Raw genomic sequence first — 13,095 nt, forward strand, 5'->3', positions numbered from 1 at the left:
TGATAAATAATTTCAGTAAAGCATTAAAAAGTTCATGGGCAAGTATCAAACCTAGCTCCCCGAAATGCCTATGGAGGTAAGTAAGGTGGAAATGTAATACAACAGGGGAACCAAAGATTGTATGATCCACCTAAGGCATACTCAAATAGAAAACACAAACACAGTGTCAGCTACGCAACACTCGTCTGTGGGTTGGCTAATGGGCTACAAGTATGTAACTCCCAAATGAAAGTCTGGAATCAGAATCTGAAGCTTCTTCCAAATATAGATGCTTCCTATCACAAAGTCTAACAGATTCTTGAAAGATTCGGACTAGTGCAAAATAGTTTACATACACAGGCTATGGCACTCACCTGGAGATTTCTTGTCACATATTTACGTGTCCTGGATGGGAGTTAACTATAACATATAAATAACTGAAATATTTTTTAAAGTCTTTTTCCTTTTATAAGATTGCAAATAATTGCTTTAGTTACATAAAAATGAAATGCCACTACTGAAGTAGTGTTTTACCTGTTTAAGAAATCGGTCAGATGCATTGCTGTGTTTAGCTAACACACTTGGCAGAGATGGGTTTGCATATTCAAATTGAGGATTGTAGGTATAGTCAGATTTGAAGAATCTCAGTTTCTCCTTCTCCAAGTTGGTGGGCTTTATGGCAGTCAGTATACAAAATTTCTTCCCAGAAAAGTCATCTCCTTTTTCAAAACTTCTAGACAATTGAGGCTGCAGCTTTGGCTTTGGCAGAGCAGAGAAATGGCATCGCTTTACCTTGTTTTTGGGTTTAGGTGGCAGTACTATGCTGTTCCCTGTAACAGAGATATCATGTGTAAACTTTATGGGACTCGACACTGAACTAGTGACAAAAACACCAGGCTGCCTTTCTAGGCAGTACCAAGTACCACTGCTCATCACAGGCACTGGGGCTTTCATCTTGCGAAGATCTTTACTACGAGAAGAACTAGATTTGCTGGGTTTTCTACATCTTTTGGAGTAGGTGGAGGAAGACTGTTTTTGTGAATAATGCTTTTTCTCCTCTTTGCTCTGTAGTAGGACATTGTAACTACTGGTTCCAGTTGTGAAAATGTCCTTTAGTATCCCAGAAGATAAATGTGAAATGCTTCTTTTGCTGTCAATGATCAATGGCTCTTCTGCATTTAGTACAGACTTCTTCGCAAGTTCTTGCTCAGGCCAGTGAAGCTTTTCTGTGTTAATAAACAAAATCAAAACAAAAGAAATAACAAAGATACCAAATGAAGCAAATTGCTTATTATACAAAAAGTATTCTGAAGGTTCTGTAAACTTTATAATTTTGCAACAATCTTTAGAAAAGACATTTTAAATATTAAAAAATATGTTATTAAACTTTGGTCATGCTAGACAGTGTCACTTCTATACAAGCATATATATGCTAAATTATCTATAAGAATTATCAGTTTCAAACTATTTAGATGATCAATGTTTAATATCAGTGTGAGGTAATACACATAAATAATCTGAATAGTCAATTCTACCAAAGAATATGATTTCACAGAAAAGATATAATTTTCAATAGCATCACCAATATCAAAGTAAAATCCAAGGCATTTTCAAAGCCAACACAATCTTGAAATTGGATGCTATAAATAAAGATAGCCATCATTAAAGGAGGACACTGCCTTATTTATTTCAAAAATCATTTTTAAAATTAAATAAATGATATGTGTATGTTAAAGCATGTTTTAGTAATGTCACTCAATTGGTTGATTTTCTTAATTCTAGGCTACAGGTTAATATGAAAGAAAATTAAGATTTTTTTTCTTGCCAAGTCTGAAAAAAATTGTAATTACTATTACATAGACATTAGAATATCATATGGTAAATGAAGGAGAGGTCAGCTTTGCCTTTAGATTTCACAAGTGCTTTAAAGAGGTATGAATCACTTGATAGACTGATGCTCATGCACTGCTTTAAAACTGTGTTGACTTGCATTCTTTCATTCCACAAATATATGGAATACTACTAATTAGGTACATGGCTATGAGAAACATCTTTATAAATCCATTGTTCCTGCCTTCAACCAGCTTCTAATCTGGCTCTGAAGGCAAGGCAGTCCTCTGAAGATTTGAATAATAATACAAGATAGTGTAAGTTTAAATGTGAAAACCAGAAAATACAGACAATAACCTAGAAATCAGAGCAGGAAGAAAGCAATGTGAAGAGAAACAGATGAGACTGCATCTAGACCTTTAAGAACTTTCAGATTTAATTCTAAACCAACAAAGTGAGTTTGTCTTAAATCCTACTTATCAAAACTAGATTCCAGGCCAACTCCTATCTACAAATCTGACCTCTGGCCAAACCTGCTTATAAACCTTTCCTCCAAATTACACATAATTCTCTACAAGTGACATCTAATTCTCTCAACCAGTTCTCAATGGACCCTAATGCCTCCAGCCCCCAACCTTTGACTCCTATTATTCAATGCTAGCCGACTTGGACAGATGCCTGCCTTGCCAAGAAACACATTTTATTTCAATTTTTTGAAAACTTTATCCACATACATCTGTCATTCACTCATTTAAGATCAGACATTCAGGAATCCTTTCTATAATAACCAGTGGTTAATAATAATGATGATGATGATAATAATAATAATGACAGACACCATTTGTTGATACATTTATGTGAGTTGGGGATTTCACAGAAAACTATGTATCACTTAACTCTCAGAAATGTTAAATAATTTGCTCAAGGTTATATGACAATAAAGTAATAAACTGCAAACTGATTTGAATACAGGTGTATGTGATTACAGAGTCCATGCTTGCTGTGTTATATATGGCCATTCATTCAATTATCAGCACATATTCAATATTAAGTCTGCTATATGCACAGTACTGCACCTTTTCTTCCTCTGTACAGAACACAGACCCTAATAAGACATGGTAATCTGAATAACTGATGTACTAAGATAGGTACCAGAACTGTGTTTTATTCATTTCTTCCAACATCTAGCATGATCTGACATTCAATAAATGTACACTGAATGAATGAATGAATGAATGGCAGGACCCTAAACATGTCACTCTCCAACCATTCTAGATAAACAGGTATCTGTAGTTCTGGAACCATTCTACAGTTCTAGGAGATAACTGCAGAAGTGAAAATGTAACAGGGGAAAAACCCTGGGCCAGTGGTTCTCAACCAGAGGCAGTTGTGTCCCCCAGGGGACATATGGCAGTGTCTGGAGACATTCTGGTTGTCACAACGAGGGAGGGGTGCTACTGGCATCTTGTGGGTGGAGGCCAAGGATGATGCTAAATATCTGTCAATGCATAGGACAGACTTCTACGACAAAAATATCCATCCCAAAATAGTGCTATGATAAAGAAACTCTGCCCTAAACATAAGCTTTTAAAGCTTAGAAGTCATAGGGTTTAGGGTAAAGAACTGGTAAAAGTACCAGATCAAAAATGGATAGTACTCCAAATATGTAAGTACTTAAAAGTCCATCCAGTTAACATCTTCTAGGCCAACATGTTAAACTTGAATTCTGGTGTCTTAAAGATAACATGAAAGCATAAATCTATAAGGGCTAAGTGTCTACTACACGTACAAGCTCAGAGGTAGGAGCTAGACTGCGCAGGGTCAAGTTGAAGGTTGCACAAAGAAGCCATTCAATAAATGGAAAAAAACAGCCAAAAATAAACAGAACAAATAAAACTTTCATTACGGGCTGGTAGGTCTCAGTTCCTCAGGGGTTTCGGACTTAAGTGTTGCCAAATGATAGTCCAAATGGGGCAGGCTGGGCAAACATAGGCTAAGGAACACCAGAACCCAGGCTATACTCAATGCCCATGAACAATGTCAGTTTCCCTAAAAAGACACAACTTTACAAGACAAGAGGTGACTAGGAAAGGAAGACTGAAATGGACACTAAAAGGGAAAGAACAAGAAAACTGAGATAATAAGGGTATCGCAAACTTAGAAAAGTCAGGTGAGGAGTAGGCACAGCCAGGAAGGTAAAGGGAGGTAATCAGGTTCTTTTCTCATTTGGTCTTCATAATAAAAATAGAGAAAGTTACCAAATTAAAATCAGACTATTCTAAAGAATTCCTACATTTTGATGGCTTATTACATGTGTATTTTGTTGATTTTTAAAAAAAACGAATATTCAGTGTAAAAATGCTTTCTTTGGTTCCTAAGACTTAGTGGCTCTATGACCACAGGGTTGAACTCAAGAGTTCTTTGGTAAAAATGCTTTCTTTGGTTCCTAAGACTTAGTGGCTCTATGACCACAGAGCTGAACTCAAGAGTTCTTTGGTTTTGTCATAAAGCATCAGTGACCTCTAAATTCAGAATTTTCTTTCATTTCAAACAACCTATACATTTCAGGACACTTAACAAAAGTCCTAAACCATCTGCCAAATCCCTCAATGGGGAGTGGAGGATGGGAGAGAGGTGACAGTGTGTGTAGGGCAAAACCCTTTCCCCCCGCCCAGGAGTCATAGAATTTCAGCTCACTTGCTAATTATCTACCTGAGAGGTTTAGCATCAGTCCTTTTTAAGATCATCTGCTGATGAGTAAGGTTTGGGAGTGCCAATGGTGTATTTATTTAATAAAACACCAATCCTGCCAAATGCTAATTTCCCACGAAGTTCATAAAAGCGGGACAGGTGATTGAATAACTCATACAAGATGAATATAAATTAATTTCTCAGAGTCACACTGATCTTATTTCAGTTGCATTAAAATGTACTATTAGAGAACCTAAAGGTTGTTTTGGTAATTTTAACTATTATTGTTTACTTTAAGAAAAAATGACTTTTAAACATGCATAAAAACATAATAAAAGGCCCATAAGAACATTTCATTGAAGAACATCCTATTCTTTTTCCTCAAAAATCAAAACTTGTTAAAAGCATATGCAGGCTTCTTTGGGGGAAGTGTACTCATTTTCTCTCAGAAAAGTAATAAGGCAATCAATCCTACTTTCTTATATTAAAAGTCACTATGTATGGGCGCCTGGGTGGCTCAGTCGTTAAGTGTCTGCCTTCGGCTCAGGTCGTGATCCCAGAGTCCTGGGATTGAGTCCCACATCGGGCTCCCTGCTCCACGGGGGGCCTGCTTTTCCCTCTCCCACTCCCCCTGCTTGTGTTCCCTCTCTCGCTGTGTCTCTTTCTGTCAAATAAATAAATTAAAAAAAGTCACTATGTAATATGACATTTTAGCCATCAGCAATCTACTTCACTATAACCTTAAACAAAAATAATTTGTTGATCATTCACCCCAACCTGATTACCTTATTGAAGGAAAAAAGGGGAAATAATACTGCATTAAAATTGATACTCAGTATATTCACAAGTAGGTGAATATACTGAAATTACCAACACAATGAAAGCTTAATTTGTATCTAGAACAGGAGAAAAGGATACCAGGATTCTTGGCTTCTATTCCCAGTTCTTTCAATGACCTCTCTGTAATATTAGCCTAATCATTAAACCCATCAGTGCCTCATGTTCCTCATCTAAAGGAATGGGAAAGAGAGGAACTCACTAAACTTTGTTTTTCACAACTGTAAAGAGGTGAGGTTTCACAATAATTATGGCTGAAAGGAAGATTAGATCACCAGAAACAAAGCCTGGTGGAAAGTACCATTCAACCAGTTTTGACCCACAAAATGACAATTTCATACATTTCACTAATATTGATGAAACCTGAGAACCTGGCATGATTTATGTAACAAGACGATAGGTTACTTGATTACAAACAGAAGGCAAAACAAAACAATATAGCCCCAAACAAAATTAACATTTTAATTTTATCAAGTACTTCATCACTTAAAACTCAAATGATATAACATCAGAAGAGTACATACTATATAATTTCATTTTTACATAGTTCAAAAACAGGCAAAATTAATTTATGGTATTAGAAATCAGAATAGTGGTTACCACTGAGGGATGGGTTATAACCTAGGAAGAGGCATCAGGTACTGGGTGCTAGAAATGTTCTATATCTTCATCTAGGCAGTGGTTACATATGCACAAATACTACACATTTAAGACTTGTGAACTTTACTGAATGTGAGTTATACCTTAATCTTTTAAATGGTATATGAAAAAATCAGTATCTTTGAAAACATATTTATTGCCCAATTTGTCTGCATTATAATAGATAATCTACTAATTTTAGTATCTCCAAATTCAACAGAACCCAATATAGTTTCTCAATTGTAAGTTAAAAAAAAAGAGAGAGCGATGAAAAGGCACTGCTCATGTCACTCAGAAACTGAGAAAGTCAACTTTACTTCAGGATTCCCAAAAATGTCACACTCCCAGTTAGGAGCACTTCAGTGTTACCCAACAAGTAACGATGATTATAAGGTGACACTGTCATTTTTTGGTCAGAAACTGTTATTATTTTACAGTTAGAAATATGCAGGGTATTCTATAATGCCACTTTAAACACCATTTGAAATAACAATGAACATGCCAGAAAACAAACTTCCCCATGGCTTTCCACTTAGGATGAAGACAAAACTCCTAACCATGGCATATGAAGTCATTCACGGTCAGGTCACTCTGCCTCTCTGGCCGCCTTGCACCATGTTCCCATTAATCAGTCCACTCTAGTAGCTTCCTTTCATTCTGTCAATCCCTCGCACTCACCATTCTAGCTCCAGACACAACACCTCTTCATACACTGTCCCCTATACTTGGAGAGCCCTTCCTCCCCTGTGTTAGATTAATTCTCACTCACCCTTCAGTTCAAATATCACTTGTCCAGGACAACTTCCCAGGAAGGTTCTTTGAAGCACTTGTCACAGTTGCAGTTTTACATTGGTTTGTATGATGGCCTACTCCAATACTGAAATTGTCTTTTTATGGCATACACCTGTTTGTTTTTGCTGGCTCACTGCCTTGCTTATGAAAGGATGGCCAAAGATGCAGCCACGGGAAGATAATATTTGAGAGAAAGGAAAGGATACAGGATTTGAATGCCTGAAGGTTGAGAAAAAGAATCACACCAAGATGGCATAAAAAAAATGAAACAGTGATGTTGAAGACAAGTTTTAATGGCAGGTACCTACTGCTATATGCTATAACACAAACAGGAGCTATGGGCCTAAGTGTATTCATCCCATATGGCCAAACAGTGGCCTTAAGATGACTTTTGTCTCCAGTATTTTTAAACATTCACTTTTGTTACAAAGGAGTTTCATTTCCAGATGACTCGTTAATTATTTCTTTTCATTAATCACATATCCCATACAAAATATGGGCAGTAGGAAATCAAAAACTAACATAATATGGCTTCTGACAGCTTTTTGTTACTTATTGAATGAGCTAGAGGTCTTCTGTCTTGAAAATTTTATAATAAAGTATGATTTTTCCAGGCAAAACTTACTTACAGCTTGCTTGTGATAAAAACTTTAAAAAGAACACCTTGAGTAAGCTATCAGATAATATACCACTGATGTTAAATGAGATCTTCCTGTTGAACTTTGTGGCTTAAATCAACATATAGTCATTGTTAACAGTGTTCTGCCTTTCCTAGTGGTTGAAAACATGGGCTTTGGAATGGAACTTACCCAATCTGAATCTTGGCTATTTATTAGTAGCTGTGACCTTGACCAAGTTAACTTCTTTGTGCTTCAGTTTCCTTATCTGTAAATGGGGTAATACTACTACATATTTCATAGTATTGGGGTGAAGATTGAAAATGTTAATGTATATGAAGTGCTAAGAACAGTGCCAGCCTGTAGTAAGCAGCCTGTGTTAACTACCAGTCTTGTTAAATTCAATATTATATTCAGCTCCTACAGAAATACTCCATGGGATAATATAAATGGGAAAGTATTTAGAATCATTACATTTGGACTTCCAAGGTAAATTTAACAGTAATTGCATCTACATTCTAGAATCAACATTTTAGTGGCTTTAGTATAATAAACTATCTTTCAAAGGTATGAGAAGGCAAACAAAAACTTCTGATTTGATTCCATTTCAAACAGTATACATAGCATAGACATCTTATTTTACTTCTCCAGTCAGCAGTTCTACCAGGACATTATATTTAGATTATATTAAATTATGACTAATAAGTCAAAAGAAAGATATCATACAGAAAGAGATTTCAGAAATATTTAATTGCTTCACTCCTGAGATTAGAAACCACCAGAAGAACATGGGCTTCTTAGGTATTAATGAGTAGTGAGAGGATAGTAAGGGAAAAGGGGGGCATGTTTTCAGCTATACTCTCTTTAAGTTTCTAAATGTCCAAATTGGGTTTTCTATTATGTTAGTGAAATTGCTTGTTACAGGGTTCTGAAACTACCATTTTAATTAGTCAAGTACTATATAAAAGAAATAAACTATTTTGAAAAATCACCTAATCAATTATTTTTAAAAGGGCTGTTAATTTGATGCTCTAGATGCCTCAAATGGCTGCTTTAATTCTTACTGAACTATAGAAACTCACTGCGAAATTATCTATCTCAGGGTATTGCAACATGCATAGTTGGAGTGATTCCTGCTGCTAAATTACAGAAATGGAGTTGAGACAAGAGGACAGAGTCTACTGTTTCATAAAGCACCTCTCCTTAAACTTCCATCTCCACCTACTGAAAAGGAGATCCACTTTGTTGCTGATTGGCTGGTCAGAATACCCACTTTCTAATACTACTATTACCATAATCGTATTCTCTCTCTACAACGATTGTTTTGTTTTGGGGAAATTGATATTATTCTAAATAGTTGTCTAAAAACCTTCACTTTGATGGAATCAAGACTATATTTTTCTCCAAGGCAGTGGTTTTTAAATGGGGAGGGGAGTTATTTTTGCCCTCTGGGAACACTTGACAATGTCTGGTGACATTTTGGTCATCACAACTGTGTGTGTATGTGGGGGGGGGGGCGGTGCTACTGGCATCTAGTAAGTAGAGGCCAGGAGTACTGTTAAACATTCTACAATGCATAGGACAGCCCTCCACAGCAAAGAATGATCCATTAATTCAATGTTAATAATGCAAAGCTGAGAGACCCTGCTCCAAAACAAAAAGAAGGTATGGTATTTTTGAGTAACTTTCAAATTTTTCATTGTAATTTAAGATGAAAAAATAGTGTGAAAAAAAGTGAAAAAAAATTTGATGTAGATCAAATTACATTTTTAAAAAACTAATGCTAATTTAAGTTGCTTCTTAAATCTTGTGCTTCCTGTCAACATAAGTAATAAGATACAGTATCAGCTCCCTATTTTAAAAAACCGAACATGAAGTAAAACACCATAAAATTAAGACCACAAGTATTTTCATTGGAAAGGAATTCAGTTTAGAATTTAAAAACCGATAGGAAAAAAAATGGTCTGTTTGGTACTGCAATGCCTGATAGTAAAAAATTCCAGCCTTATTTTGACACTAGCTTGAGGATTAGGCATTTCCCTTTACTCTGTTGTTCTTCATCATGATACTGGACTACCACGAACCCTGTCTTGCAGAAATGTTGTACAGAACCGAATGCCAGGATAATGGCCAAGAAAAGCCTTCTAATATGTAATATAATATTTAAAAGGTTAACAACCATACTTTTTTTTTTTTTAATAAAAGGCAAGTAAACTTTCTGACCTGGGGTCTGAACACCCATTTCTTCAGGTTCGTATAATACATACTATAGAGTGACCTACTAATAATACCAACTGAAAACGTTCTAAGAATTAAAGCATAGAGAGAAATAAACACTGCGTAAACACTCATATACAGGAATGTGTTCTTTTGCTTAGCTCTGATTTTTCTGAACATTCTAGAAAATTAGACGCCAGTACCGTATAACACGTAATTCGCTTTGAAATGAAATATTTAGACAGCACATTTGTAGGGCCAGTAATGTGTATATCATAATTTACTTCCCTAGATTCCATGGCACGTGCTTACTGATAATAAGCGACAAAAGGAAAAGGGACCGTTTTTCTGTCTTCCCTCCGCGCATTTTCTCTGAGCACCGACAGCGTGCCAGGCACTGTTCCCGGCGCCAGGTTGAGCGCCCGCGCCTCGCGCGGAGCCCACATCCTACCGTTACCTCGGCCTCTGGGCGGTTGGGGCCCCGAGTCGCCCCACACCCGCCGCCAGCGGCCGGGAGGACGCTGGCCGCCCCTGCCAGCCCAGGGGCCAGCCCTTCCCGGCACTCACCCGTCACGCGAATGGACTCCAGCATCGTCCCGCCGAGGCCGCGGGCGGCTGGCTGGCTCCACCGGCGCGGGGGGCGAGGGCCAGCGGGAACCGGCCGGACCGCCTCTAGCTTCTGGCCGGGGCCTCAGAGGCGGGTCGCGGCGGGAGGCTGCTCTCCGCGACCTGGGGCAGGATAAAGCGGGTAAGGACAGACGAAGAACGTTCGGACACGGCTGCGAGAAGCGCTCCCTCCAGCCCACAGGTGCGGGAAGGTACACACAGCTACTCTACAGACGGCAGCTGCGCTTAGAACCAGCCGCCGTGACGTTGCCGCTCCCCCGTTGCTAGGAAACGCTCCTCGCCGTCCTCGTGCGCTGCGCTTCACAGAGCCTGCGCGCCGCTTGGGGCGCTAGCGCGCCGGCGGCTATGCTCGAAAGGACGTGCGAGAAGGGAGGGAAACTACAACTCCCGGCGTGCACAGCGTAGGCTCGTGTCTCCGTGGTCTGTGTGGGCTGCGCCCAGGGAGAGGCCTGGGTCTCCTGCCACTGCTCTACCCGCATCTTATAATTCCTATAGACGTTTGTGCCTTGTTCAAGACGGCTGAACACTGCGGGAACTTCACAAGAGAGAGGCGGTTGGACATGACCACTCCAGCTGTGAATTGCAAAGCCAGTCTCCTCCGCCCTTTAGTTAAAAGGTTAGGAAAAGCTAAAGCAACTTTAGGTTGAAAGGTGTTAATGAGCATCTTCATTATTTGAGGAAGCTCAAATACATTTATCAGTTGAGTATTCCAGTTTAATATCTTTAATAAAATACAAATTTTCTTTTTTTTAAGATTTTATTTATTTATTTGGGAGAGAGAGAGCACAGAGGGAGAACGGGAGGGAGAAGCAGGCTCCCTGCTTGACCCCGCGCAGGCTTGATCCCAGCAGTCTGGGATCATGACCTGAGCAGAAAGCAAGCACTTAACCGACTGAGCCACGCAGGCGCCCCTAAAATACACATTTTAATTTATGATTGTGCAACTGATACCGCTGGATGTTGTCTTCAGTTTGTTATTCCGTGGAAAATGTAGAGACATTCAACATTTTTTGAGAGCCTGATGTGTGCAAGGTTCTGAGACAGGCCTAGAGGAAATAAGGTAAATGAACTAAGTCTCCCCAAGCTTACAGTTTAGGATGAACTCATAAGATAGTGTTGTCACTGTCAAATTTCTGAGCCACATTTTCTCTTTACCCTTCCTCGAGGTTGAGACAGGACACAGAAATCACTGAAATTTGTTTTCAAACTCAGGAACAAAAGTTATGTTAACATCATAATCTAGGAATGACAGAAAATGTGTGAGAATTTGTCACTTCTTGATCAGTTAGGAGGGAACAGTGGAAATTTAACTATCACAAATAGTAGAAAACCTTACATCGTATTCTGTCTGAAAATCCTGTGAGTAGTATCTTCAAAATATACCCAGAAGCCAGCCACTTCTCACTATCACCACTGCCACCCTCCTGTTTCAAGCTGCCATCTCTTGTTGGATTATAGCTATAGCCTAAATGATCTCCATATTTCCATCCCTGCCCTCTTCACTTTATTCTCAAAATTCAGTGGCCAGTGTGGTCCTGTTAAAAAGTCAGATGTCACTCTTCTGTGCAGAACACTTCAATGGCTTCCATTCTTACCTATGAGGTCCTTTATGACCCAGCCACCTGTCATCCCTTTGATCTCATTTCCCCCCACTCTCTGCCTTGGTCTCTTCCAGACACATTGGCTTCCTTGATATTTCTCAACTATGCCAGGCACTGGTTCACCTCAAGGCCTTTGTAACTGGGGATTCCCCCTGCCTGGAATGCTCTTCCCCCCAGAGAGCCAAAGAACTAGCTCCTTCACCTCTTTCGAGGATTTAATCCAAATGTCACTTCTCAGTGAGGCCTTTCCTGGCCACTGAATTTAAAATTCTACTTCTTTCTCAGATTTCCTACCCTACTTCTCTGTTTCATTTTTTCCCCTTTAGTACTGAACACTAATTTATCAAATATTTTACTGATTTATCTTGTCTCCATCCTTAGAATAAAATCTCCATAAGTGAAGTGATTTTTGCTTGTTCACTGCTAATATTCCCAACATCTATAATAGAGCCTGGCACACAGTAGGTACTCAATAAACATTTGTAAATTAACGAATAAGTAGACAGTAGAAAGTATGCATTTTCAATGATAACTCAAAGAAAATAGAATGATATAAAATGGCCATGTAAAGAAGGAATCTTCAGGTTAGAGCACTTGATAGAGTTTTGAGCAATGAATCCTTGCATTCATAAGGGCAGTTATTCCTGCAACATATGTCCTGAGGAAAATAAAAGGCTATAAATGAACCTTACATACCTATCTTCCTTACATAACTAAAACTCTGAAATTTGCTTTCCAAGTTTGCTATAAAAATGCATCTATTAGCACTGCAAATTTCTAGTTTTTAAAGTCACTGCAATTTAAGAATTATTTCTCAAAAAAAAAAAAGACTCCTAAAAGATGTTTCCAACTCATATATTCAGCATTTATGTAAAGAATTTACTCGGAATGCTTTTACTAAAGCATACTTAATCATATTGCCCATTTTAATTATATTCTGAAGAAATCAAAATGTATTTATTTATATATAAGGCGCTGGGCTTAGTACTTTTAGAGTACATTATAAAACACGATATTTATCCCCAAGAAACTTACTGACTAGTTAGGAAAGGGTTTATACACACATACACACACACCAAAGTTAGAAAAGGATGTGCCCTAAAGATATACCTCCCTCTCTGACATTTCATTAAACTTAAGAATTATAAAAATAAACAATTTGATGCCCCTGTAGTTAGATGCACCTAGAACATTATTTCATTATTCACTTTTAAAATTATTTTTATGGTCACCCTACCAATATTTCCTTGTGGATAATTTTGATT

At 38.1% G+C, this 13,095-nt stretch overlaps 1 protein-coding gene across 5 annotated transcripts in view; it reads right to left on the reverse strand.

Annotated features, from left to right (window-relative positions):
* Window positions 1-13,095, reverse strand: part of KIAA0895 (KIAA0895 ortholog) — a 55,658-nt gene that overhangs the window by 30,744 nt on the left and 11,819 nt on the right. For 2 of the 5 annotated variants that reach the window (XM_027573447.1, XM_027573448.1), the window contains exons 2-3: window positions 10,170-10,331; window positions 514-1,205 (exon numbers count right to left, since the gene is read on the reverse strand). In XM_027573447.1, the coding sequence (XP_027429248.1) occupies window positions 514-1,205; window positions 10,170-10,194 (717 nt within the window). In that variant the 5' untranslated portion in view covers window positions 10,195-10,331. Of the gene's footprint in view, window positions 1-513; window positions 1,206-10,169; window positions 10,936-13,095 lie in introns of those variants that run through there. The other 3 variants (XM_027573446.2, XM_027573449.2, XM_027573445.2) reach the window with 3 other exon arrangements.

Source organism: Zalophus californianus, chromosome 12 (assembly GCF_009762305.2).
Source record: "Zalophus californianus isolate mZalCal1 chromosome 12, mZalCal1.pri.v2, whole genome shotgun sequence".
Classification (NCBI taxonomy): Eukaryota; Metazoa; Chordata; class Mammalia; order Carnivora; family Otariidae; genus Zalophus; species Zalophus californianus.